The 27977-nt window shown below is 47.5% G+C and overlaps 2 protein-coding genes across 3 annotated transcripts in view; one reads left to right on the plus strand and one right to left on the minus strand.

Annotated features, from left to right (window-relative positions):
* Window positions 1–87: 87 nt before the first annotated feature.
* LOC134506451 (sodium/calcium exchanger 1-like) lies at window positions 88–14770 on the plus strand. The gene is made up of 6 exons (XM_063316658.1): window positions 88–1841; window positions 5999–6105; window positions 7326–7447; window positions 8852–8951; window positions 10247–10519; window positions 14372–14770. The coding sequence occupies exons 1-6, from the start codon at window positions 88–90 to the stop codon at window positions 14746–14748; spliced, it is 2733 nt and encodes a 910-aa protein (XP_063172728.1). The 3' UTR covers window positions 14749–14770.
* A 4439-nt stretch (window positions 14771–19209) lies between these two features.
* PLCB3 (phospholipase C beta 3) overlaps window positions 19210–27977 on the minus strand; it is a 50958-nt gene continuing 42190 nt past the window's right edge. The window contains exons 27-33 of one of the 2 annotated variants that reach the window (XM_063317144.1): window positions 27551–27731; window positions 26583–26739; window positions 25800–25876; window positions 24941–25030; window positions 23345–23402; window positions 22199–22285; window positions 19210–19812 (exon numbers count right to left, since the gene is read on the minus strand). In XM_063317144.1, coding sequence (XP_063173214.1) covers window positions 19648–19812; window positions 22199–22285; window positions 23345–23402; window positions 24941–25030; window positions 25800–25876; window positions 26583–26739; window positions 27551–27731 — 815 coding nt within the window. In that variant the 3' untranslated portion in view covers window positions 19210–19647. Of the gene's footprint in view, window positions 19813–22198; window positions 22286–23344; window positions 23403–24940; window positions 25031–25799; window positions 25877–26582; window positions 26740–26938; window positions 27038–27550; window positions 27732–27977 lie in introns of those variants that run through there. The other variant, XM_063317145.1, reaches the window with a different exon arrangement.

A 27977-nucleotide genomic window follows, 5' to 3' on the forward strand; every position in this document is an offset into this window, starting at 1 on the left:
CAAATATTCTGAGACACCAAATTGTCAGCTCTGTGTCATGGCCTCAGTAACCCGTTTTTCCCTCTCACCAGGGTCACCTTCTCCATCATGTCTCGCTTGTCTCATCTGCAGGCTTCAGCCCTGCTCTTGGCTCTGTTCCTCCCCTCACTGCTGGCAACGGTGGATGACTACTTGGGCCCACCCAGGATTGGGACAGCCTCTGCGGATGGTGGAAACCAGAGCAGTAAGTGTCAGGAAGCCACCGAGTGCCAGGAAGGTGTCATCTTGCCTGTGTGGCTTCCCCAGAACCCTTCTGTGGGGGATAAAGTGGCAAGGGCCATTGTTTACTTTGTGGCCCTAATCTACATGTTCCTGGGCATGTCCATCATTGCCGACCGCTTCATGGCCTCCATCGAAGTGATCACCTCACAGGAGAAGGAGATCACCATTAAGAAACCCAACGGGGAGACCACCACGACCACCATCCGCATCTGGAATGAGACTGTCTCCAACCTAACCCTCATGGCCCTAGGGTCCTCTGCCCCCGAGATCCTCCTTTCCATCATTGAGATTGTGGGCCACGGCTTTCACGCGGGCGACATGGGACCCAGCACCATCGTGGGCAGCGCGGCTTTCAACATGTTCATAATCATTGCTGTCTGCATCCACGTGGTCCCTCAGGGGGAGATACGGCGCATCAAACATCTTCGGGTTTTCTTCGTCACCGCGGCATGGAGCATCTTCGCGTACATCTGGTTGTACCTCATCTTGGCCTGGTTCTCTCCCGGCGTGGTAGAACTATGGGAAGGTCTCCTTACCTTCCTCTTTTTCCCCATCTGTGTGGTTCAGGCGTGGGTGGCTGACAGGAGACTCCTCTTCTACAAGTACGTCCAGAAGAAGTACCGCGCGGACAAGTCGCGGGGCCTCATCATAGAGAGCGAGGGCGAAGCTGGCTATCCCAAAATGGACATTGAGATGGATAACTCGCTAAAGGAAGGGTCTGAAGGCTTGGTGGATGCGGGTAAGGATCAAGACGAAGAAGCCCGCAGGGACATGGCTCGCACATTGCGGGACCTGAAACAAAAACATCCAGAAAAGGACATGGAACAGCTGATCGAAATGGCCAACTATCACGTACTGGTCCAGCAGCAGAAAAGCAGGGCATTCTACCGCATCCAGGCCACCCGTATGATGATCGGAGCAGGAAACATCCTCAAGAAGCATGCGGCCGATCAGGCCCGCAAGGCGATAAGCATGCAGGAAGTGCGGTCTGAGGAAGACGAGACGGTGACTAAAGTGGCTTTTGAGCCAGCCCATTATCAGTGCTTCGAGAACTGTGGCTCGGTCGTCCTGACCGTGGTGCGCCGAGGAGGGGACCTGGCCTGCGTCACCGTGCGAGTGGACTTCCGTACGGAGGACGGGACGGCCAACGCTGGTTCAGACTATGAATTTGCAGAGGGGACTTTGCTCTTTAAGCCAGGGGAAACACACAAGGAAGTGCGGGTTGGGATAATCGACGACGATATTTTTGAGGAGGACGAGTACTTCTACGTCCACCTCAGCAATGTCAGGGCGGCCTGGGCCGAGCCGGGTCCTGAGCCTCCCCCCAAAGCTTGTCTCGGTCCCTCCAAGATGGCCACAGTGACGATCTTCGATGACGACCATGCTGGCATCTTTACCTTCGAGGGGCCCTCCATGCGGGTGAGCGAAAGTGTCGGCGTGGTGCACATCAAAGTGTTGAGGACCTCGGGGGCCCGTGGGCGAGTGGCCATCCCCTTCCATACCATCGAGGGCACCGCCAAAGCTGGGGAGGACTACGAAGAGGTAGCTGGCAAGGTGGAATTCCAGAACGATGAGACGGTGTAAGATAACAGCATGGGGACCCTGATGAATGGAAAATGGTGGGGAGGGAAGGGAGGAAGGTGTGGATCCTGAGGAGAATGGGGGGGATTATCATAATAATTGGATCAAAACAGAGTGTGGGTCAGCACAGCTGGGCTCTTGCAGAAATGGATGCAGCAGAATGGGCCCTCTGCTGAATTTGGCTAGCCAGGCCTGCTTTTTTCCTGCATTCTCTGAGCAACAGGGCGAGAGAAGCTAGAAAAAGCAATAAAGGTAGTCCTCGACTTACGACAATAGGGTCGGAAAGTTTGTCATTAAGTGGTGCAGTCGTTAAGTGAGTCACCACATGACTGCACCTGACTTTACAACATTTTTTGCAGTGGTCATTAAGCGAATCACCATTGTTCCCCATTGATTTTGCTGGTTGGAAGCTGGGAAGGTCGCAAATAGTGATCACGTGACCCTGGGACGCTGCAACTGTCATAAATACATGCCGCTTGCCAAGTGCCTGAATTTTGACCACGTGACCGCAGGATGTTGCAACGATCGTAAGTGCAAGGAGGATGGGTTGCAAGTCGCATTTTTCAACACCGTCGTAACTTCAAACGGTTGGTAAACGAATGGTCATAAGTCAAGGACTACCTGTATTGCTTTGCTTAATCCTCGTTTTCTCCGGGAGTTTGGTGGATTAGGCCCAAATGAAGGTGGTTGCCCAGAGGGTAACTAGTCAAAGGGCCTTGAAAATCAGGAATTAGCATTCATTGGCGTACTGCAGCTCATGACAAGGGGCATGGCCTTTTCGGTGGTGGCACGATGGTTCGGTTCCATGGCTTTTCTTCATTGAAAAGATTCCTAAAGTGCCGGATGGTTCCATTCCAATCGCATGAAAACCCAGCCCAGAAATTGAGAAAACTGCCATCAAATTCCCAATTAAAAGCAAATAACGGGGACGTCCGTTTTCTTATCCAACTCCCCATCTTGAACACGGCCTTAAATGTCACCCACACGGCCCCTTCCCAACTCCTTCCACGCTTCAGATTACTTGGTTTTATCTCCATTCAGAGCCTTACGTGGTTCGTTATTAAGAATTTGCTTGCTTTTGGTACACCGTTTATCAGATGTAACTGTTTTTAATTTGTTTTAATGGTTTTTCCGGTGGGATGAAGTTGGCCGCTATGGGAATTACTTGGCGGGTGGATGAAAAATGTTTATAATAACAAAAGATATAAGCCACAGCAGCAGGGCAGTGGTGGATGTGTTTTTACTGCACTTGGGTACAAAATATTCTTTTTTTTTCCGATTGGGGTGCAAGCTCTGAAGAACTTTGCGCATATCTGAAAACTATTTTCCAGGTTTTACTTCTTGTGCAAGATGGCAGGGAGAGCATCCATTTAAAACATCAGCTAGTAAATACGCAGGTTTGCGTACACACGGTGGCTCTGGGCCAGTCAGTTTCCCTCAGCCCAGCCTACCCCGCAAGGTTGTTGTTGGGGGGGAAATCTGGAGGAGAAAGATGACGATTTAAAAAAAAAAAAGACCTGGGAAAGAATCATATTTCATGCTTACTGATATTTTGTCCGAGTGGCTTTTGTGAATCTGATTATTCTAGTTTGCAAACCATGGTTTATGGTTCAGCACGTGGCAAGAGCCCAGCCTTTGCGGAGGATTTAATAAGCCACCGTCCAACAATGGGCTTTATACAACAGGCGAAAACAGCCTTTAGCCCCGTTTGTACAACGCATTAAAACACGGCTCATCCACTCGGTACTGAATTTTATTTTTTGACAGTGTGTTACAGTAGCTTCCGCGCTGCTGAACTGAATTGACCCTTTGCGGTTTACAGGATCATAAAGCAGCCATAAAGTCAGCGTACATCATTCACAGTAAAATAATAATTAGAAGGAACAATAACCACAATGGAGAGCCAACCCTCCCTCAAACAAAATATATAAGCAACATTTTTTTAAAAACCCAATATATATAACCAAAATAAAAGAACAAAATACAGGTAGTCTTCACTTAACAACCGTTCGTTTAGTGATGGTTTGGACTTATGACGGTGCTGAAAAAACCAACATACAACCGGTCCTTATACTTACAACCCCACAGTCACACAATCACCATTTTCGACCTTCCTGGCCAGCTTCTGGCAAGCAAAATTGATGGGGAACCATGTGACTTGCTTAACACACACGGTGATTCGCTTAATGACCGTCGCAAAACAGGTCATAAAAATCAGGTCAGATTCACTTAATGACTGCTTCGCTTAGCAACTGAAATTCTGGTCCCAACTGTGGTTGTTAAGCGAGGATGGGCTGGGGATTGAGTTCAATTTATGGCACTTTACCCATGCTCAGGGGTGCCGTTGTTTCATGCGAAAAATACAGAAATTGTAGGAATGCAATCGATCCAGCAGAAGCGACGGGTCCAGGGGCTTAGAGAGACGGCTCTCCGTCTCAAACCATTTTCCACTTTCCTGCTTTGCAGCCGTCTCTGCTCCCTTGAACCAACCCACCCTCCAGCCTCCGACACGTGGAATTAATTTCTGGAAATGTTAAATCTTCCCTCCACCCAGCATCCCTTGTCGTAGCCTCTCAATTTGACAGACGTTGACCTAATTGGGGAAGGCGGCATGCACAGGATGGTGCAAAAGCATGGGGGGGGGGGAGACACAAGCCAGCCTCGAGCGAAGAGGGGGCCGGTGTGAATGGGCCCGTTGGAGCAGGCCTGTTGGGAAGGTGCCATGCCCAGCGAGGGAAAGGTGCCAGACGTGACTCAGGAGGACCGTGCGGAGTTTGAAGCTAGCTACAGGCGCACGGGTGCAGCCCCATCAATAAATAATAACCCAGCGTCAGCCCATTTCCCTGCTTTAACCCAGTTTGTGCATGTTTTAGCAGCTGCCAGGCAGACTGGAATTAAATCTGCAAGCGTTTTCTGCATTTGTTGATCTCCTTTGCAAAAAAAAAAAGGGTGCTCCTGGGGTCCAGGCTGTTGTTAACCATGCTATAAGAGACCCCCCTCCTCCAAATTTGGGATAATGTTCTATCAAAGCTGCACGGATGTCCCCCCCTCCATATCTCATCTACAAGCTGATTTTGGAATTTATTTTCCTGGCCTTTTTGTACGTTGTCATTGCGAGTGGCTGAGCAGGCAGCTGTCACTGGGGGACCCCCACTCTGCATTTCTCTAACATCCTAAGCCTCTTTTGCTTCCCGCATTTTTTTTTCCGTTTTCATCTAAAAAAGCCCCAGGGACAAATGTCTGCCTTGCCGTCAATTTGAAGGGTGAGCAGCCGGAATGGCTGCCGTCAGATGCTGCACCCGTGGGAATCGGAGTGAAATTTCTTTGCCTTTGGAGAAGGTTTTAAAAAAACAACAACACCAGAAGCCATTTTCTTCACGTTAACAAAATACCACGAGTGGAAAAATGCACAGAAAAAAATTGTCGGCATGCAGTTGCTTGGGGGAAAACAGAGCAGGGATGCGGTCATTTTGATTGTACACGGAAGCAGTTTGGTCTAGCGGTTAAGGCAACAGGCTAGAAACCAGGAGGCAGTGAGTTCGAGTCCCGCCTTAGGCATGAAAGCTGGCTGGGTGACCTTGGGCCAGTCCCTCTCTCTCAGCTCAACCCACCCCACAGGGTTGTTGTGGGGAAAATAGGAGGAGGAAGGAGTATTAGCTATGTTCCCCGCCTTGAGTTATTGATAAAAATAATAAAGGCGGGATAGAAAATAAATAAATTAAAAAAAATAAATGGGAATTTGAAGTGTCTAGCACCAGGAACCCCAGAGTGATCCCCAACACCAGAAGTTTTGCAGGCAACAAACTGCCAATGGTTTCCTTCAAATTAGCTGCTTTATGAAACCCAAATTCTGGTCCTTTGTAACCGCAAGGAAACATCGTTCTGAAGCGGTGAGCAGAAACTCGGGCGTCTAAGACTTACCCATTCTTTGTCTCAAAGGCCACGTCATTATGTCAAAGTTGCTTTTTCAACCAGTTCCACATTTGTATCAGCTTCGTTTGCTCCAGGCCTCTTTTCAAGACAGCTGGAAAATTGAGGAGCAATTAAAAAAAAAAAGCAGCATTTTGCGGAAGAAGTGTTAAGACTTGGTTCTGCCCACCTTGGTGAGGTTGGTGTTTCAGTCTGATGAAGTTTCTTTCTCCTCCCACCCCCGCAGAAGATACATTGAGATTAAAATTATTGATGATGAGGAGTATGAAAAAAATAAGAACTTCCACCTGGAGTTGGGACCACCGGTCATCTTGGACATAGGACCGCAGCACGGTAAGGACAGGAAGATGGAGGGGGAAATGGGGAAAACAGTCGTACGGAAAATGGGTTGTGCTTCATGTTGAACGAGGCTGATAAATGTATGGCTCTCCAGCTGTCAAAAACTACAACTCCCAGCATTCCTTGCAGTTGGCCCTATGGATCTTTCAGCAATCTTTGGGGGATCATATTTTAGGGTTCTGGCCTGGTGGGATGGGTGGGGTTTTGGGGTCCAAAGGCAAATCCAACCCTCTTTGGCAAGTGATGAGAAAAAGCCTCATTTCTAGAATCCTCCAGTTCTAGAGAGAAAAAACACACCTCCTTGGGATTTCTAGCTCAGCAGGTAGACATGAAACAGGTGAAGTTTTTCCACAGCAGAGGAAAATTTCTGCCCTGGAGATGAAAAGTGACAGGAGCCACATCTGGGGAGAAGCTGGGCTCAGTTGAGGCTGATTCAGATGTCAGCCCCAAATGCCAATTTTTTCACCCTCCTGTTTTCACTTAACGGGCCGGGCCACCCGCAACTCAAGGGGTACATTGATAGCCCAGTCTTAACCAGATGGGTGGAAACGTAGTACCTGCATTCACACAATATGTTAAACCTGGTGAGTTTTAAACTTGGTTCTGTTTTGGGGTGGCGTAGCAATTTGGGGCAAGGCCACCCTTTACTTTAGTGAATCAAGACCACAGAAAATGTCTCCATTCAGGCTGAAGCATATTGTGTGAATGCAACCAGAGGGCTGTGCAGACTTATAACATGTGGTATCGTGGTTAAGGCACCAGGCTAGAAACTGGGAGACTGTGAGTTCGAGTCCTGCCTGAGGCATGAAGCCAGCGGGTGACCTTGGGCCAGCCACTATCTCTCAGCCCTGGGAAGGAGGCAATGGCAAACCACTTCTGAAAAACCTTGCCAGGAAAACTGCAGGGACTTGTCTAGGCAGTCTCCTACAATTGGACACAGTTGGAATCAGGATACTGAGTTAGACATCAAGCAACCTCAGACAAGCCCCTCCCTAGTTCACACAAAGATAAAGGGAGGGAGGGGAAAGCACATCCAGACACGCAAGATTCTGTTACTACAGAAGTTACAGTGAAGTTAGTCCTGACCGACATGGCATTGGTATCTTACTTTGGACTACCTCGAAGGGCTGACAGGTGAGTGTGGGCAGGCATCTTGCGTCCAAACCCACCTGGCAGGGGTGAGTGCCAATCTCTTTCCTCCCATCCTATCCTAGGTGACTCCAACGAGAACCAGTTGCCCAAAGGAGATGAAGAAAAAATTGCCAAGATGGGGTACCCCAGTTTGGGAGAAAACCCCAAACTTGAGGTCATCGTTGAGGAATCTTATGAGTTCAAGGTAATAAGAGACCTCCATCTATCTCATACCGCCCTCCCCAAATTTTTGCAAGTCTTCTTCAGATCCACCCACCCCGGTTCACCTCTCCGCAAATCCAGGGGCAGGTGACTTTTTGGAATTTGGGAACAGAAATGTGCAGGGGGTTGAAGCCACGGCACGTGAGCAAGGCCGTTAATAATTGGGGGCTCCAAAGCAAAGCTTCCCAGGGTATTTGTGAAGCAGAGTTAGATGTCCTCTCCAAACTTCACACCAACACACACACACACACACACACACAGCCTGCACTAAGCCAGTTTTAGGGCTAATGCAACATTGCTGAGTTCGGAATAGCTGGAAATCACTGCGCTCTCTTCAGCAGCGCTGGGGAGAAAAAAATAGCTAATAACCAAATCAATCAATGAGTCTCCGTTGGGGGGTTGCACGAAGACCACAGAGGGCCCCTCTTACCAATCCAAATCTTTCTTCCCAGCTTTTTGGTAATACAAACTCCCCACTTGGCAGGAGAGGAGATAGAGAACATGAACCAAAGAGAAATGGGATGGCCAGAATAAAAGTCCTTTTTTTTCTTAAACACACACAAGCAACCCTCCCCCCCCAAAAAAATTGCTCCCTTACTGCTCCCACCTTTTCTTGTCCTACTTACCCGTTTTGAACTTTGATTTGCCATAAATGGAAATGCCCTGAGGAACCACAGCCTAAACTTTGCAAGTGACATATAGCTGAGGCTTAGTTTGTATACCTGTATTTTAGTATAGACTGGTCCTGCCAAAGTTTTAGCTTTCCTACAAAGGATCCAGATGTAGCTTACCAGAGGTGAACAAGCCTCGGTTCCAAGCTTCATTAAGTCTTAATTCTTCTAATCCACCCTTTCTCAGCTTTTGGACCCTGGAGGAGGCCTTGAAATATTTTCCAGGCCCCAGGGAAGGAACCCCTGCCCATTCAGGCTCAAAGATAGGCCAGAAGTTACCAAATTATTTAATGCATTTCCTGGGTAGGCCCGTATAGATGCATGAACAGTGACCTTAAACTGAAAATAAAGAATGAAAGTGACCTCTTTAAGGTGAAGTTGTCCAACTTTGAAATAATTTTTTAAATAAATCGTGATCTCCCAGGGAATCCCTAGTGGCCTCTCGCGGAACCCGAGGGTGCCACTTGAACCCTGGTTGAGGAACCCTGGTCTAAACCCACAAATGATACTCACTTTCCCAAGCTTCTTTGAAAATGCCTTCTTCTATCCCACGCCATGCTGTGCTCCGTTGGCCTTGTTATCCCCCCCCATCAGAGGCAACGTGGAAGGAAAAGCCTCGTCTTTAGATGGCTGTCTGTGGGTAGGTGGGTGGGAAAGCCCCAAGGCCACCCACCCCATTTCAACTCTCCCCCACTTCTTCTTCATCCCTTTTCCAGAGCACTGTGGACAAATTAATCAAGAAAACCAACCTGGCCCTCGTGGTGGGAAGCAGCAGCTGGCGGGAGCAGTTCGTAAGCGCCGTCACAGTCAGTGCTGGTAAGGGAGGGGAAGACGGGGACGGCTTGGAGAGGGAGGGTGAAAAGATACGGGGAGGGGAGGCAGGCAGTTTCTAAGCCAGTGTTTCTCAGCTTGGCCGCTTGAAGTTGTGTGGACTTCAACTCCCAGAATTCCCCAGCTAGCAAGGGTGGCTGGAGAATTCTGGGAATTGAAGTCCACGTATCTTAAAGCATGGTGGCTGTGGAATTCTGGGAGCCGAAGTCCACACATCTTCAAGCGGCCAAGCTGAGAAACACTGTTCTAAGCCCTGGCTGGAGATGCATTGCTGAGGTTGCGCAAATATTGTTGGGACTTCAATGGCCAGGGGATCGGGATGTTGGGAATTGTAGTTCAGCCAGCATTGCACAACACCTTGTTGATATATGCTCTTGCCATGTCCTGATAGAAGGGAAATGTGCAACACCAGTCTATTTAGAGTGTATTGCTCATCTGGCCCTTTGCAGCATATGTAAGAGGCCCTGCCTTCAAGGCTGCAGTCTGAAAACTGAGAAAGCAAAAAGGATACAGGTAGTCCTTGCTTAACGGCCACAACTGGGGCTGGAATTTGGTTGCTAAGTGAAGCAGTCAGTAGCGAATCTGACCCGATTTTACAACGTTTTTTGTGGAGGTTGTTAAGAGAATCACCATGGTCGTTAAGTGAACCACATGGTCGTTAAGTAAACCACATGGTTCCTCATTGATTTTGTTTGCCAGAAGCTGGCCGGAAAGGTCAAAAATGGCAATCACGTGACCACGAGATGCTGTGATGGTCATAAATGCGAACCAGTTGCCAAGTGCCCAAATTGTGATCATGGGACTGCTGGGACATGGCGATGGTTATAAGTGTGAGGACTGGTCATAAGTTGGTTTTCCCAGCACCGTTGTAAGTCCGAACCATCACTAAACGAATGGTTGTTAAGTAAGGACTACCTGTAATCACACAATCCAGGGTGTGCTTTGGCAGCAACATCCTGAACCCAGTCGGGCAATGATAATATTTATTATTATTCAAATTTTGCTACGATGTTGATCGATGTAGCCGCCTGGTGTGAACTCAAACCCAGCAAAAGTCGCTGACCCATCAAATAACCCTTTGTACAAACCACTGAGCCCCGAAAACTAACCTGGGTTAACACTAGCCCAGCTTAGCACATGGTAAGTAAGTGCACAGGCCAGATTCGCCCCAACCTAGTTGTGTGAACACGGTTGGGTTTGAAAGGGATGGCTGGAAAAGAAGGAAGAACGAATCTCGCTGTCAGGAGAGAGGCTGAGTCTGTGTTTTAATGACCCCCCAGGGGACGACGAGGAAGAGGACTCTGGCGAGGACCGTCTGCCCTCGTGCTTCGACTACATCATGCATTTCCTCACGGTCTTCTGGAAAGTCCTGTTTGCGTTCGTGCCGCCCACAGAATATTGGCGCGGGTGGGCCTGCTTCCTCGTCTCTATCTGCCTGATCGGTGTGCTCACGGCCCTCACCGGGGACTTGGCCTCTCACTTCGGCTGCACCATCGGCCTCAAAGACTCGGTCACAGCAGTGGTGTTCGTGGCGCTGGGCACCTCCGTGCCCGGTCAGTGATGGGTGGCCCGGGGCATCATGCACACAACTGCACGCAGGCCCAGACACAAACTTGGCTGTGGTGGTGGGTGGGCAGCTGTGGATGTTATGGGCAGGGATGTTGCATCATCATCATCATCATCATCATCATCATCACTATTATTATTTTCATTATTATCGGATTCCACATTGCTCTGGGGGGCTTACGAAAGGGGGAAAGAGCATCAAACCCAGGTCTTGAAATTGGGATAGGAGACTAGAGGGAAAACTCAAGAGCTGTGGGGTAGAGAGGAAGGGAGGGGAGAAAAAACCCCACCGCTTTGGAAGAAGGAAATAGCAAACCACATGATTGAAACTTTCCAGTATTTGAACAGAAGCCAGCCAAAGGGGTTTGGGGTCCTGGGCTTGCAAATTCAGCACCATGGACAAAGGTCCCCTCCCCCCCTTCCTTCCCTGGAGGCACCTGGAGGAATGAAGGACTTCCTGGCTTTTTAAAAAGTGACCCCAACGATTTAAAGGTTTCAGTGCACCCGCCTGGAGAAGGCTGCCACATCCTAGTTTCTGGTGTTTACAGGTAGACTATTCCTCCACATGGGGTTTCTATCCATTTGTCATCATTAATAGCTGCTGAGAGTCAAACATCTCAAGAAGTTAGCCTGATCCTGCAGGTCTCTCTCTCTCTCATATACAACACGCATCAAGACTGGCTGCCTGCTCTCTTTTTCCTGCTGCTGAATGAGATACATTTCTGAGCATATACCCCACAAAGCTGACATCGCAATCCTGGGGATTCATACGCTACACCAAGCCAAAATGTGGTTTGTTCATTCCTGGCTGTGGTGCAGGCCGAACCCCTTGCACTGTGGTGTCCTTGTAGGAACGCAGCCGCTGTTTACTTTACTGTTCACTCCCTGATAGTAAGTTACATAGCAGTCCAGTCTTAACCATTGTAACTAACAGGCTTCCTTTGCCCTATGGCTCGAAACGCATCTGCTTTTTTGCAAACCTGAGTGTAAAATCCCAGGGGATCATTCTGTGAGCTGCTGCATCGGTGAACAAACGATAACCTTGTGCCTTAAGTTCCCAAAGGAATGCATTTCATGTTCTTTTGCCTTGAGTTTTGGTTTGGTTTATAGGTAGTCCTCGCTTAACCATTCATTTAGCAATGGTTCAGACTTACGACATGGCTGAAAAACCAACTTGTGACCGGTCCTCGCACTTACAACCCCACAGCCACATGACCATGATTCGGGCACGTGGCAACCGGTTCACATTTATGACCATTGCAGTGTCCCACGGTCACATGATCACCATTTTCAACCTTCCCGGCCGGTTTCCGGCAAGCAAAATCAATGGGGAGCCATGTGGTTTGTTTAATGACCATGTGGTCTGCTTAATGGCCATGGTGATTCGCTTAACGGCCACGTGAAAGAGATCAAAAAATCGGGTTGGATTCGCTCAATGACTGCTTTGCTTAGCAACCAAAATTCCAGTCCAAATTGTGGTCGTTAAGTGAGGACTACCTGTAGTTTAGTTTAGTTTACCTATAAATAAGAAGGACTCTGTGTGCGGAATGAAACCAAACCCATTTGCAGCTTTAGAAAACAACCAAAAAACAGAATTGCTTTGGAGACTGAGAGGGTGGCCAAGCTCTCCGTGTTGCAGATGTTCTCCTGAAAGTCCCCCTCCCCTCCCTGGGTACACCCCTGCACGCCAATGCTTTGACAGGAGCCTTGAGCAATCCCTAGATTTGCTCTTGCTATTTGGGGAGGATTGACTCACCGGAAGGCCTTGCCAGCATCAGAGCACCATGGATGAAAGAGCAGAAAAGTCAGCTTTCTAAGCATGCAGCTGACAAACCAAAGGCGTAGCAGCAACTGGGTGAATTTTAAAGAAGAATTGTGCAGAAGTGGTTTTGTTTAATAGACAATCCAAAAAACAGTCCTAGCTTTGGGGGGTGGGGGGGATCTCTGTCTTGCTCGGCTGTTGGCAAAGCAGCGATAAAGTTACATCGCCAAGTCAGTGTGCAATGATGTGCAAATGCTCGCTTTCTCTCTTACCGGCCCCACATTCCTTGATTCTGAATTTACAGCTCTATTATTACTTGGAACCCACGTGTTCCCCCGCCCCAGAAGGGAAGTGGCTAGTTAAATCCCTTTTCTGCTCTGAAGACTTCGGTAGCTTTGCAGAACCTGAGCTGCTGGTGGGATGGGAAGTCTCTTGCTGGACCTCAGCTGCTTAGCCACATCCACTTCTCTGCAAAATGGCGAGGCTTGCAAGGAAATTCTAGTTTGGGATGAGGGTGGCTGGTTTTGGTTGATAGGTAGTGAAATCCTTGGTTAACTGAAGCCATGTGAGTTGCAAGCACTGTTTAAATAAATGTTTCTCAACCATGCTGGCTGGGGAATTCTGGGAGTTGAAGTCCACACATCTTAAAGTTGCTAAGGTTGAGAAACATTGATTTAAATGAAGGCCAGGAATGAGTGGATTCAAAGAGAGGCCAACTAATCACTAATATTAGCCGGAACTCCTGATATAATTGAGACCAAAAGGCTGATAAGTTTGGTCAACTGATCTGTTAATCAAAATCAGGGAGAAGAAGAAGATGCCTTTGATAAATCCAAGTAGCAAAGCTAATTCTTTTCATATCAGTGTAAAAATAGCACAACTTTACAAAAAGGAATTCCAACTTCCCTCTTTCTCTCACACGACCCCCCCAATCCTGAAACAGATAGACACAAGCTTACCACAAGCCTTCAGAGAGGGCTGCACTGCAACACCCATGTGCCTCAGCTGGGCTGGCTGAAGTTGAGGATGGTAGAAAAGAAGTTGAGCCACACCTGGGCAGCTCCAGACGAAATGCTTTCATGCTATTGCCCGCTGCTTCTTGAAGTAAGAGGCTGGAGTGCTGCTTAACCAATTACTCCTAATTAGTAACAGTTGCCCATTTAATCCAAGCCAGCTCATTCAATCTGGTTATTTTGCTGGAATAGAACACCAACATTAAACTGTGGCTTTATTTGGGGCTTGCACAAAACATGGCTGGCTGGCAAATTCTGGGGGTTGAAGACCACCCATCTTCAAATTGCAGAAGTTGGGAAACTCTGCTACAGTTATTTACAGGAAGTCCTCGCTTAACAACCATTCATATAGTGATGGTTTGGACTTACCATGGTGCTGGAAAAACTGACTGACAGCCAGTCCTCACACTTAGGACCTTTGTGGTGTCCACCTGGTCACATGATCAAGATTTGGGCACTTGGCAACTGGTTCACATTCATGACCATCACAGCATCCTGCGGTCACGTGATCACCATTTTCGACCTTCCTGGCTGGCTTCTGGCAAGCTGAATCAATGGGGAACCACGTGATTTGCTTAACAACCATGGGGTTCACTTAACGACCACTGCAAAAAAGTCATATTTGCTTAATTCACTTAGCAACCAAAATTCCGGTCCCAATTTGGTCGTTCAGCGAGGACTACCTGTAGAAGCTTTGCCCTCATGCAGACTGGCACATGTATGCTCCAAATAGCTACTCATATCTCCTCTTTCACTGATCAACTGATGGATTTGTAAATAAAAATGATGGGGGGGGGGCACAAGCGAGTTTTTTCTTTTGAAATATGGCCCCGTGTCCTGAAAGAGAGATGGCAGTAAGGTGAGATGACAGAAAGCCTCTTGGGGGGTGGGAAGGAGGCTCCCCCTCCCCCTTTCAGAAAAGAGGTGCCCACCGTGGGCACTGCTTTGATGAGCCGAGCCCACTCCCCTCCAAATCCCAGATGTGCCGCGCAACCCACGTCGCTGGATGCCAGTTGACCCGCTTTGGGGCATAATCTCTCCTCTGTCTCCATCTCCTCCCCCAGATACCTTCGCCAGCAAAGTCGCCGCCATCCAAGACCAGCATGCCGATGCGTCCATTGGGAACGTGACGGGCAGCAACGCGGTCAACGTCTTCCTGGGCATCGGAGTGGCATGGACCATCGCCGCCAGCTACTGGGCCAGCCAGGGCCAGCCCTTCCGTGTGCAGCCTGGCACGCTGGCATTCTCCGTCACCCTCTTTACCATCTTTGCCTTCGTCAGCATCGCCGTGCTGCTGTACCGGCGCCGGCCACCCGTGGGGGGCGAACTGGGTGGGCCTCGAACCCCTAAAATTCTGGCCACCCTGCTTTTCGTCACCCTCTGGTTGATCTACATTCTCCTGGCGGCCTTGGAAGCTTATTGCCACATCCAAGGCTTCTAAGGGACGGGCTCGGACCGAGACGCTTGGCATTTTGGAGTTTGGAAGGGGCCTGTGGAGCACCCCCTTTTCCTGATGAATGTGGGGGGGGGGAACCATGTTCCCTTTGGAAGACTTTCTCCATCGCCCACCTTGCCCCGGGCAGACCTCGACGTAGGCCTGGCATCCAACCTGGATAATCCCAAAGTCTCCATTTCAGGAGGGACCAGGAGGGACACCCACCTCTGTTTTGGAGCAAAACCCCGTTTCCAGGTGTTTTGGAGAAGGCTTTTTTGGGGGGAAAGAGAGCTCTTTGGGAAAGCCGGCCACTAGGCTGGGATGGAGGGGGGTGATGGATTCAACCCGGTCCAATCTTTCCGTTACCCTGCATTAAGTCACCGCTTTGGATGCAGGTCAGGGGGAAAATCAACCCTTTGGCCAATTCTCAAGACTGAAAAGGGAATATTTTACCTATCCCTCCCCCCACCACACCCCCGACCCACCTCAGGCCCCGGTTCCATGGAATGAAGCTTTCTTTTGCCTCCGAAAAGCTGGACATTTGGAGCTCTTCCCAAATCGAGTTTCTGGAACAAAGTGAAGCGATTTGCACAACCTGGTTCCCCCTTGGCCCCCAGTCCGCGATGAGGAACGGGGAGGTGACCAGGCAGGGCTGAGAAGGGAGAGTTCCCAAGCTGCCCGATTGGCCCAAGCACAGCCGAGTTGCTCTTGAAAGCCAAATTCTGCATTCTTCCACAGCCTCCAGAACAGCACAAAACATCTCCCCCAGCAGCAAAAAGAGGAACACAATGATAGTAACAGATCATAGCTGCGCATCTCTTTGGCTTCTGTCCTAGACTCCAGGCTTCCTGTTTCTGTCGTACATTTGGAGGGTGGGTGGGTGGGCTTGCACTGAGCCCAGATTTCCGTTTCGTTGCATTTATTTTACACGCAAGCCAAACATGGATGCGCCTACCCAGAGGGGATATTTATATTTTGCGTTTCGTTTCAAAACCAAGCCGAGCGACCCAATCTGCTCGGCCGGCTCTCGTGTCTTGAGATGGAATCTGCTTCCCGCTTCCGTGTACTTTAACCCACTGTGCCCTTCCTGCCCCCCCCCCCAGAGTTTGGGGGCATCAGGCCCCCCAGTTTGCATGGCAGCTTCTAGCCCCCCCCCCAACACAGCAAATCTCTCGCCGCTCCGTCACGTCCTGCTGCCTGAACGTCCGTCTTCTGCCCTCCCTGCCGTCTGGTTCCCGACCGTACACCTGGCGACGTGTCCTGCCTGCACCACTCTGGATCTGTTTCCTGTTTTGTGCGTGTTATATTTGTGAGTTTGTGATTTTTTTTAAAAAAAAAGAAGAAAGAAAAACACTGAAAGTTCTTGGAGACCGTTGTGCGTTGAACTCTGAGTGGGCCTATTTCGTTCGACGGTGGTGAAAATCTTGCCCCCTTAATCGAGAGGCTGGATTTGACCTCCATCCAGTGCAGGGAAGGAAATTTTTTCACGCGGGAGGGAGGCGAGGCATCCTGGGATCTAGTTCCAGATGTTTTGGACTACAGCTCCCATGATGCCTCGCTGTTTACCATTGCTGATTGAGGTGAAATCATTGCTTCTGGATTTCTAATATATGGTTGAGGAAGGCTGCAAGAGAAGAGAAAGCATCTGTTTTGCCTGTTCGCCAGTGGAACTCCTTGCCACGAGATAAATTAATTCACAGCAAGGAAGAGCTGGCCAAAAGCTGCAAGAAGGTTGTTAAGTACAGGTAGTCCTCGCTTAACGACTGTTTGTTTAGCAACCATCCAGAGTTACGACAGCACTGAAAAAAACAACTTACAACTGTTCCTTGCACTTACAACTGTCACAGCCATGTGATCGTGATTCAGGCACTTGGCAACTGTCACGCATTTACGATGGTTGCAGTGTCCTCCGGTCATGTGATCACCATTTTCAACTTTCCCAGCTGGCTTCCGATAAGCAAAATCAATAGGGAACTGTGTGACTCACTTACTGACCGCATGGTTCACTTAACCAGGCGATCCGCTTAATGACTGTGATTCACTTAATGGCCGCCACAAAAATGGTCATAAAATCAGGTCCAGATTCACTTAATGGCCACATCACCTAGCGACCTAAATTCTGGTCCCAATTGTGGTCGTTAAGCGAGGACTAGCTCTATTAAAACCATGAGCTCTGCCATGAATCAAAGGTGGCATATCTGGGTGAAACGAGGCCCAACCCTCTGGCAGAATCAGGTTAACCAATGGTGGGGAGGCAGAATCCTTTCTCTGCTCGAGATTTTGGGCAGCAGAGATCTTGGCGGGACCGAGCAACAGTCTGATGGTGCTTCTCCGTCAGGAAAGGAAAATGTGGTTTGATGGCCTGAGAGTCAGTTGGAGCAGGGTTCTTCTGACTCAACTGGTTTTGGCGGCTGCCTCTGCAAGAGATGCGGGTTGGATTCACACAAGACGGCCAACTCTGGATTAATAGAATGGAACTGCTGTGCTCACGTAACACAAACAGCCAGCCGGGCTGTTATCGCCACAAAGAAAATTGGGGGAAGGTGTGGTAGTTAAGACGTGCTGATGTGAAGGCTACTCTGGAAAGCCAGAGGTGTGGAGTGGTGGTTGGACAGGCCCTGGGGAGACCTGGGTTCAAATCTCCCATCAGCCACACAAGCTTCTGGGATGGCCTTGTGCCACTTCCTCCCTCTCAGCCCAACCCACCTCACAGGGCTGTTGTTGGGGGGAAATGGGAGGAGGGCACCCTGGGTTGAAATCTGGATTAGCCTCTGTCTGTAAAATTGTTTGGGGGGGCGGACTTTGGACCGGGAGAAAAAGTGTGGATCTATAAAAGGGAATTATTAGAAGGGGGTTTCTATAAATTGGAGGCATAACAAGGGTGGATCCATAAAAGGGAACTATCAAAAAGGGGTCTGTAAACTGGATCTCTAAAAAGGGTGGATCCATAAACAGGATCTATCAAAAAGGGGGGGGTCTATAAACCAGATCTATAAAAAAGGGTGAATCTATAAATCAGATTGATAAAAAGGGGGTTCTGTAAAGCAGCCTTTCCAAGCTGGCAGCCCTCAAAGGGGCTGGATGACAACACTCATCATTCCCAACTGGTACAGCCAATATTTGGGGATGGTAGGATAAAGGGGTGTTGTTCTAAACCAGGAGTCCACTTGCAGGTAAACGTGGCTGTCAGTTTTTCTGAACCATCCTGCAGGAAATCATTTGGGGCCTTTAGTGAGAAATCCTGTTCCTTCCATGTCACCTGATGGGGGTCCAAAAATCCAAGGGGGTGACCGTCCATACTGGACTCAGTCCTGCCTGCCCTGCAACGCCCCACAAATGCGTAGAGGAATATGGCCCTTGCAGAGAAAAACTTTATCCACCCCACTCTAAACTCTGACAAAACAGCATAGCCATAAAGCTGGAGTTAGGTCAACCAACCAATAATAATTTTAAAAAATGCACTAAAAATCCTCAAGGGATCCCACAAGGCCATCTAGTCCAACCTCAGGGCTCAGGGCAGGAATCCAAATTAAAAGCTGGCCAACCATGTGCAGGGAAGCAGAGCCTCCCACTTCTCTGGACAACTGATGCCACTTCCCAAATAGTTCTTACATTACGTGGTTTCCCCTCCCTTGGAAGAACTGAAATCTACCAAATTTAATAAAATAAATTCCACACCTTACATTCTAGCCCAAAGGAGGACAGCTCCCAGCCCTCTTTGCCGGGCAATCCTTTCCGATCCCTGAAAACCGCTCTCCTGTCTCCCTTGCCCAGTCTTCTCCACAGGCCCGCCATCTCTCCCACGTTCATTTCCAACCCCCTGAACTTCAAGAGTGATCCGCAAGAGCGCGGAATTTCGACCGGTCTTCATTTCCCAACCCCTGAACTTTTCCTCTGCCCTCCCTGCGTCTGGCTTCTCCGAAGCCGTCTTCCAGCAAGAGAATAGAACTATGACCGGTCGCTTGGGGAACCCTTGGCAAGGTGCAAATCTTGGTCTCTTTGCCTTTTCCTGACCCATTGCCATTCAGAGGGGGGCAAGAATCCAACAGGAGATTTACAACTTTATTACTTACGTTAAAAAAGAGAGAGAGAGAGAGAGAGCGAAAAATGCCATCCAGAGGAAAACAGGCAGGGTGGATCACCCATTTGCCAGCCCCGACCCCTCTCCTCTTTGTACCCATCCCAAAAGCAGGGAGGGACCTGCCTCCACAGTTAATTCCTTGGCACTTTTCCCCCTTCCGTCCTTTGTTCCTGGACAGCCTTCAACCCGACCTGGTGGCCCCCAGCATCGTCCCCCTGCCCCCAAATGCAGAAAGGTGAGTTGGAAAAGCCCATCCAGCTGCACGGAAGGCTAAAAATTACATTTCCCTTTCCCAGCTGTTGTGCCTTTTTTCTTTTTGAAAAGGAGGGGGTGTTTAAAATAGCCCTTTTTCTGCCGACCTTTGTTCCCCTCCTCTAGGTAGCAAGAAAAGGATCACCAAGGGGGAATGGATCACCCTCATCACAAATAGTGCATTAATTACAGGGAATTATGGTGCATGCGTCCCTTCTCCACCGCCACAAAGGTGTGCATGCATGGATGTAGGCGTGGGTGTGCGTGCATACATTTTGGAGGGGGTGGGATTGTCCAACACTCACCCCCTGCCTCCCAAAACATTTCCCCGGAGTCTTTCTCCAGTCTCAATTTGTAACTGAGAAGCAGGAGACAAATTAAAGTTAGCAATTTAAAAAAAGTTAAAAAAATAAAATTTTAAAAAAAGGAAAGGAAAGAAAACAAGGAGCGCCTTTAGTGTGTTTTTCTGCCGGCTCTGCCCCACGCATGCATTTTTAAGATGCAGAGCTGCCTCCTGCGTTTCTCTTTTGCGGCCGGCCGGCGTTCGCTGACGTTGCTTGCTCCCCGCCGGTTCACAGGACCGTCAGCTCGTCTTGGGCGGGCAAGGAGCTAACGCTGGTCCCAGGGGGGTGTCCGTTGCTGACCCCCCCATCGAGTTCTTCCTGCAGGAAACGGCCAATTTCTTGGGTCAACGACAAACGCTCCACCTTGCACTCTTGTTCCAGCTGGGCTATCAACTGGGAAAGAGACAGCAAAGGGGTGAATGGAGAAAGCAGAGAAGGAACGAGAGAAAACGGGCTGATTCAAAACATGCTCGGGTTTGCAACTGCCAGCCTTGCCAGGTAGACCAGACAGGGAACACAACCAAACGAGCTAATTCTACTTTATGGTAAAGCTACATTGACAGAATCTTGCAAGTCTGAAAGTACAATTCTCCCCCCGTCTCCTTTACAGCCTGAGAAACCAGGGAGGGTCCCTTCTGAGCCTCTTTCTCCGCCCATTATGCAGCTGAGGGCTAAGCCGCCTCTTATCTGACTGTTCCCTTGGCAGCGTCTCTTGTCCAGTCTCCCAAGGTCATTCCCACACACCATTACAGTTGGCAACCCTCACTGCAAGATTAAAGCCACCATAACATTTTTGATCCCCCCTGTGGACCCGCAAGGAGAAGATCCCTTACACTAAAGTATCGGTTAACATATTTGGAAGGAAGTAAAGTAATATTCATGACCATATAGCATGTGTTATAATCACCTAACGTCAAAGGGGAGGAAATCCAGAGACAAAAAAGATTGTAAATTCTTTGGGGCGGTGTAATGGTATGTGGGAAAGACCTTGGAAGACAGGGTGAAGAGACACTGCCAAGGGAACAGTCAGACAAGAGGCGGCTTAGCCCTCAGCTGCATAATGGATGGAGAAAGAAGCTCAGAAGGGACCCTCCCTAGTTTCTCAGGCTGTAAAGGAGACAGAGGGTCATGAGTAAGGATGGCGAGCAGGGGGCTCCCATCCAGACTGTTAAGCGCATGCGTAGTACTGAGGAATTAGGTAGCCATTCAAAGAGACACAGATCAGGACCACCTTAATCTTTGGGTTTTATATGGGTTTTTCCCACGCTTCTTCAGTTTGTTAGGATTCCTGTTATGTACTAGCAATAAAGCATTAGAGACCAGTTCCTTGTCTCAGCGTGTTTCCTGGTTGTTAGGACACAGAGGGAGAATTGGACTTTCCAACTTGCAAGATTCTGTTAATGGAGCCTTACAGTAAAGTAGAATTAGCTCATCTGGTCATGTTTCCTGTCTGGTCTACATAAGGCTGACATCAATCTTGCAAGTTGGAAAGTACAAATCTCCACTGTCTCCTTTACAGTCCGAGAAGCTCGGGAGGGTCCCTTCTGAGCCTCTTTCTCCTTCCATTATGCAGCTTCGGGCTAAGCCCTCTCTTATCTGACTGTTCCCTTGGCAGCGTTTCTTTGCCCCGTCTCCCAAGGTCTTTCCCACATCCCATTACATCTGAGGTCAGCCTTCCCAGGTGGACCAGACAGGAAACACGACCAGATGAGCTAATTCTACTTTATTATAAAGCTATATTGACGGAATCTTGCAAGTCTGAAAGTATAATCCCCCCCACGTCCTTTACAGCCTGAGAAACGAGGGAGGGTCCCTTCTGAGCCTCTTTCTCCACCCATTATGCAGCTGTGGGCTATACCCTCTCTTATCTGACTGCTCCCTAGGCAGCGTCTCTTCGCCCCATCTCCCAAGGTCTTTCTTACATACCATTACAGCCATGAAGAAATGGGAAGAACTGAGCTGACACATAAAAACATGAGAACGGAGGCCAACTTGGGTAGACTCACTCCTATGCAAGCTGGAATGCCAGCGTAAGATTTCTACAACCACAAAGATGCTTTCAAAGGCATTCGAGTTTTCCCCAGTTGACTCATACCCATGTTTTAAGGAAATCACAGAAGGTTTTCCAGCTTCCTTACTGTCCTGCCCTCTTTCCGCCTCGGCATGTGCAAGATTGTAGGAGCCCCTCTTCATAGGGAAATTGTTTTTCCCTGATTCACATAAAATGGGATATTTGATGAATTTAAAGAGGAGACCCCATTCCAGAGGTGAGCAAATTTTGCATGGGTTGCTGCCAAACAGAGACATGATTTTATCCCAAGTTCCTAATGCTTCTTTATTATTTTGTTGGCTGTAAATAACAGCGTTTTAACGCTCTGACTGATTTCTGCACTTTTTAATGTCTTTTGATAAGTCGGCCACTTTGGATCAGTTTTATCTTATTTGTTATCACTGGCAGTCACAACAAATATGGATGGATGGATGGATGGATGGATGGAAGGGAGGGAGGGAGGAAGGAAGGAAGGAAGGAAGGAAGGAAGGAAGGAAGGGAGGGAGGGAGGGAGGGAGGGAGGGAGGGAGGAAGGAAGGAAGGAAGGAAGGAAGGCAGGGAGGAAGGAAGGGAGGAAGGAAGGAAGGAAGGAAGGAAGGAAGGGAGGGAGGGAGGGAGGGAGGGAGGGAGGAAGGGAGGGAGGGAGGAAGGGAGGAAGGGAGGGAGGGAGGAAGGAAGGTTGGTTTACCCATCCAAAATTGGTCTTGGTGACCCTGTGAACCCACTCACCTGTGGCTCCTCGTCTTCAATCAACTGCTGTATTTCCTGGTGCCCCAAAAGTAGCTTTTCTTGGCGTCGTTTCTGAGCCTCTTCAAGCTGGGGGATTGAAAAAGAGAAGTGAGCAAAGAAGTAGAAAGAACAGCTTTCTAAATTCATCAGCTGGCTCACCACAGAGCCTCTTTTCCAGGGGAATCAAACCTGGTCCTGTTTTGTTCGCTCCAGTCTGGACTACCGTAACGTGACTGACTTGGGACTGCTGCTTGGAGACAATCCAGAAATATTCTCTGGTTCAGAATCTGGGGGCAGGTTAATCCTGAGCCATCTTGATTGGTTTTTCATTTGTTCCGGGGCTCAACTCAAAGCATCAGCCCAATAAAGGAAGGTTTCTCAGGAACTGTATCCTTGGCTGAGTTTTTTCCCCCCTCTTCATTACACATTTGAAAAGCTTTACACCTACTTACAGTAGTTTCATGGTTTGTCATTTGTGGGTTTTTTGTGGCTAGTAGCTTTTAATTTTTGCTGTTCTATTTCCCTTGCCAGCTGGCATTTGATTTTTGGAAGGGCAAGGATGGGAAGGAAACTCATCCTGCTAATCCAGGGTTTTTCAACCTTAGCAACTTTAAGATGTGTGGACTTCAACTCCCAGAATTCCCCAGTCAGTTGAAGTCCACACATCTTAAAGTTGCTAAGGTTGAAAAACCCTGTGCTAATCAAAATAAAGAAGAAATTCAGAACTTGAGAACCCAGGACCAGGTAAATCACTATTTATTTATTCTTTGGTTTGTAAGGAAGCGGGGGGGGGGAGTAGAAGTAATCTAAAACTTCATACATGGGGGCACCACATAGTATAACACCTGTATATCTCCCTGGCTGAGAATTTAAAGAAAGGTAGACAATATCTACCATTCCGATAATCCAACATACTCCATTTTCAGTTCTGCCCCATAAGATCGTCCTTCCTAGGACACTTCTGAGCATGCCTCTCATTTCTTCTTTTCCTTTTAATTTTAAAACTTCGAGATTCCCCTGGCTATGACATTATCACCCCTGTTGCATGAGCATGATAGTGTCTTGGCTTCTGTTAGAAAAAACGGAATTGCACATAACCGTTGGAGATTGTTATGAAAATGCTGGCTTGGTAGAACAGATGCTTACCCTGCGAATGGAGTTTACGGACTCAGTGATGTGCCTTCTGTTTATCTCTGTTAGCTCCCTGGGGAGGGACAAACAAGGTTAAGGACACCCCCCAACTTGCCTTCGCTCCCCCATACAAATCAAGTGAAAGGGCTTAATTATAAATCAAGTACGGCTGCTTCACCACTCCTAAAAAAATGGGCTAATTTCTTCCAGAAGGAGAGCTGCAAGATAAGCTGGCCCCTTTCATTTAGCACTTTGAAGGCCCAGCAGATCTTACCAGCAATGTGATCTATCTATCTATCTATCTATCTATCTATCTATCTATCTATCTATCTATCTATCTATCTATCTATCTATCTATCTATCTATCTATCTATCATCTCTGTCTATCTATCTATCTATCTATCTATCTATCTATCTATCTATCTATCTATCTATCTATCTATCTATCATTCACATTTCTATTACCGCCCATCTCTCCACAAAAGGAGGACTCTTTTCCAGTAGGGATGATCAACTTCTTTTCTTTTCTTTTCTTTTCTTTTCTTTTCTTTTCTTTTCTTTTTTCTTTTCTATCTATCTATCTATCTATCTATCTATCTATCTATCTATCTATCTATCTATCATCTCTGTCTATCTATCTATCTATCTATCTATCTATCTATCTATCTATCTATCTATCTATCTATCATTCACATTTCTATTACCGCCCATCTCTCCACAAAAGGAGGACTCTTTTCCAGTAGGGATGATCAACTTCTTTTCTTTTCTTTTCTTTTCTTTTCTTTTTTCTTTTCTATCTATCTATCTATCTATCTATCTATCTATCTATCTATCTATCTATCTATCTATCTATCTATCTATCTTATCTATCTATCTATCTATCTATCTATCTATCTATCTATCTAATCTATCTATCTATCTATCTATCTATCTATCTATCTATCTATCTATCTATCATTCACATTTCTATTACCGCCCATCTCTCCACAAAAGGAGGACTCTTTTCCAGTAGGGATGATCAACTTCTTTTCTTTTCTTTTCTTTTCTTTTCTTTTCTTTTTTCTTTTCTATCTATCTATCTATCTATCTATCTATCTATCTATCTATCTATCTATCTTATCTATCTATCTATCTATCTATCTATCTAATCTATCTATCTATCTATCTATCTATCTATCTATCTATCTATCTATCTATCATTCACATTTCTATTACCGCCCATCTCTCCACAAAAGGAGGACTCTTTTCCAGCAGGGATGATCAACTTTTTACTAGCTTCAGTGTGATGTTTACACCCTGCTACTGACTACTAGAGTGTGTAATAAAGAGTCACTGGACAAATCACAGGAAACCTCAAGATGGTGATTAATCAGATTTTATGTATCTGCCTACTTCAATGGACTCTCTCTGACCTCCTCTTTTCATTTTTCCAAGAGTTATCTCTGAGCCCTGCTTTTTTTAAAAAATAAAAACATTAATACAAATTTAAAATTTATTAATACATTTAAATTTTACTTTTTTAAAAAATAAAACACCTGTGCATCTTCCTACCCTTGAATCTTGGCTGCCCTATGGCAAATTTGTCTTTCTCTCTGCCCCAGCCTAACTCACACATCCTTTTTGGTCCTCTCGCGGGATTTCGCTTCAGTGATACTGTTGTGCCGTTTTCGATCCAGGATTTTCTGCAGCTCCTTCTTCTCCCTAATCAGGAAGGGAGAGACAAGCGACATTAGCACCAAATCTACCGGGCAATTTGTTTTTTTTTTGAAATCCCAGAAAGTTGTGGCAGGGGAGTGAGACTCCAAAATGGGCTAGAGTTTATTATTAAATTACAATTAGTCGACAGATTTTTTCTATCAGAACTAAGGACAGTGAAATTTAAAACATCAAACTCACAAATACAGGTTGTCCTCACTTAACAACCACAATTGGGACCAGAATTTCAGTTGCTATGTGAAGCGGTTATTAAGCGAATCTGACCTGATTTTATGACCTTTTGTGGTGGTCATTAAGTGAATCACTGGAGTCATTAAGTGATCCACATGGTCGCTAAGCAGATCATGCAGTTCACCATTGATTTTGCTTGCCAGAAGCTGGCCAGGAGAGTCAAAAATGGCAATCACATGACCACAGGATGCTGCAACTGTTATAAATGAGAAGTGGTTGCCAAGCACCCAAATTGTGATCACATGACTGTGGGGGATGCTGTGATGGTCGTAAGTGTGAGGACCGGTTGTAAGTTGGGGTTTAGCACTGTTGTAAGTCTGAACTATCACTAAATGAATGGTTGTTAAGTGAGGACTACCTGTACAGAAATAGAGGAATTAACCGCCTGATCAGGTACGAAATAACGTTCTTAAATCCCTAAAGAACATCCTAAGGGCAACTCAGGATGGTTGAGTAAAGGGGAAGGCGAAATTCCCTCGCTGTTCCCCCAATCCCTGTCATTTCTCATTGTGCTATGACTCACTTTTCACTCGTTTCTTTCAGCTTCTTCAACTGAGCAGTTTGGTAATCCTGAGAAATCTCTCTCAAGCGGTGTTGGGCCTGAAGCAGCAGCGAAACGAAAGGAGAACAGAGAAATAAAAAATCTAGCACATATTCGGGTCAGGTAGACATCAACGGCCCAGTCACAGCACTGTACCTTTGGCCCAATGTGAAAATATTAAGTCTGTATCATAAGTTTAAGGTTCAAAAGATAATCTAGATCAGTGTTTCTCAACCTTGGCAACTTGAAGATGCGTGGACTTCAACTCCCAGAATTCCATGCTGGCTGGGGAATTCTGGGAGTTGAAGTCCACACATCTTCAAGTTGCCAAGGATGAGAAAGAAACACTGATCTAGAATAAAGCAACAAACCAAAATAGATACACCGATGGGTTTTTACATCTGTCCTTGTTTATCAAGTCTGGGACACAGTTTCTGGTTATTTTCTCTGCTTTAAAGAAATTCTGCGGAACTAAAAATTTAGTTCCAGACTGGGCCAGTTCAACCAGCCTGTTTTCTCAAGAGCAGGAGAAGAGAAAGGGGGAAAAATTTACTTTTTAGCTGGCTTTGGTTCAGGAGGATGGCCCAGGCCACCCCCTCTGCTGTTGTCTTTGATATTTTTTTTTTCCTTTCGCATGAGGACTAGAAACATGAAGGTGGTGAGATGAGCAGCGGCCAGCCTCAGAGGCTGCCCGAGAATCGTGCTGTGCAGTCGGTGTGTGTGTGTAAACAGAGGACTGGGCACAGCACACTGTATATAAGATACCTGGCGCAGGTGATCTCGCTTCAGTTCCCTCTCCAGCTGGTGCTGAGCCTCGCGCAGCCGGAGCAGCCCCTGCATCTGCCACTCCTGCAGATCCAGCTTCCTCTGAGTTTCCTCGCGTTCCTGCCCTTGCCGCGCTCCCTCTAAAGAGCTTTGAGACCTACCAGCAAAGAAGAGCGTGAAAAAAGACGGCTGGGACCGCAGCAGAGACGAACTCGCCTTCTTTGGGAGGAAAAGCCATGTGCCAAGGCCAGAAAACACCTCGACTCGCGCTGCCTGCTGCTTTCAAAAAGGGCCACCTGACCTGAATCTCTGGTTTGGCCCAGTGCCCAGTTTAGACAGTTCGGTAGAGCACAGTCTTTCAAACCGTTGCACCAAATCTTAGGTTCCGTGAGAACAGTGGGGTTCCATGCGAGACAAAGGGCAATTTTTAAAAACTGTTCTGCAGCCCGAAATGTCTGGGGAGAAGCAATGTTTTCTAATTCTCCTTTCCTGCATGGAGGTTCTGCTTTAATTCTTGTTTTCTGCACGAAGGATCTGCTCTAAATCTCCATTTCTACCTGGAAAAACTGCACTAAAACTCCTTTTCTGCATGGAAAATCTGCTGTTAATCTCCTTTTTTGCATAAAGTTGTTCTAAATCTCCTTTGCTGCATGAAGAATCTGCTCTAAATCTCCTTTTCTGCATGATAAATTGCTGTAAATCTTTTCTGCATGAAGCATCTGCCCTAAACCTCCTTTTCTACATGGAAAAATCTGCTGTAAGTCTCCTTTTCTGCATGAAGAATCTGCTGTAAATCTTTTCTGCATGGAAATCTGCCCTAAATCTCATTTTCTGCATGGAAAATCTGCTCTAAACCCCCATTTTGGCTGGGAGAATCTGCCCTAATTCTCGATTTCTGCATGGAGAAATTACCGTAAATCTCCTCTTTGGGCACCTTGTTCTGCAGGTGCAAAATCTGGTGTGCTCACCCTTCCCGGCTGCGCAGCCGGTTTCTTTCCAATGTCAGCTGCGCACTCTGCTTCTTGTTGAGACTGCAAATCTTCTTCATGTGCTTCCGACGGAGCTCCTTCAGCTCACGGTACTGTTTTTTCAGAAGCTTCATAAAAGTCTTTTGCTGCCTCAGTTCTTCCACAGTCGGAGGGGAGACCTCTGGGAGATAAGAGCGAAGCATGAGGGGTTACGGAGTCCTGCTCTCCAGCAAGAAGAAAATGGAGAGGAAGGGAATGTGAGAGCACCAGAGAGTGCGGCAGGCCATCCCATCCCCTGCCTATCTGTTCTCAAGGTTCTCTCTCTATCACTATGGACTAGGAACTTGAGGGTTTTAACAAATATAAAAAAGGAAAAGAAAACCAGCACCCTGAAAGCGGAGAATGCTCAGAATGAGGGATTTTGCAA

The sequence above is a fragment of the Candoia aspera genome, chromosome 17, assembly GCF_035149785.1.
Source record: "Candoia aspera isolate rCanAsp1 chromosome 17, rCanAsp1.hap2, whole genome shotgun sequence".
NCBI lineage: Eukaryota > Metazoa > Chordata > Lepidosauria > Squamata > Boidae > Candoia > Candoia aspera.

Bases quoted from the DNA above. Each gene is read 5' to 3' on its own strand.
- LOC134506451 (XM_063316658.1), top strand. From the start codon at position 88: ATGTCTCGCTTGTCTCATCTGCAGGCTTCAGCCCTGCTCTTGGCTCTG. The intron at 1,842-5,998 runs GTAAGATAACAG...CCACCCCCGCAG, and splicing joins TTCCAGAACGATGAGACGGT to AAGATACATTGAGATTAAAA. The intron at 8,952-10,246 runs GTAAGGGAGGGG...ATGACCCCCCAG, and splicing joins CGCCGTCACAGTCAGTGCTG to GGGACGACGAGGAAGAGGAC.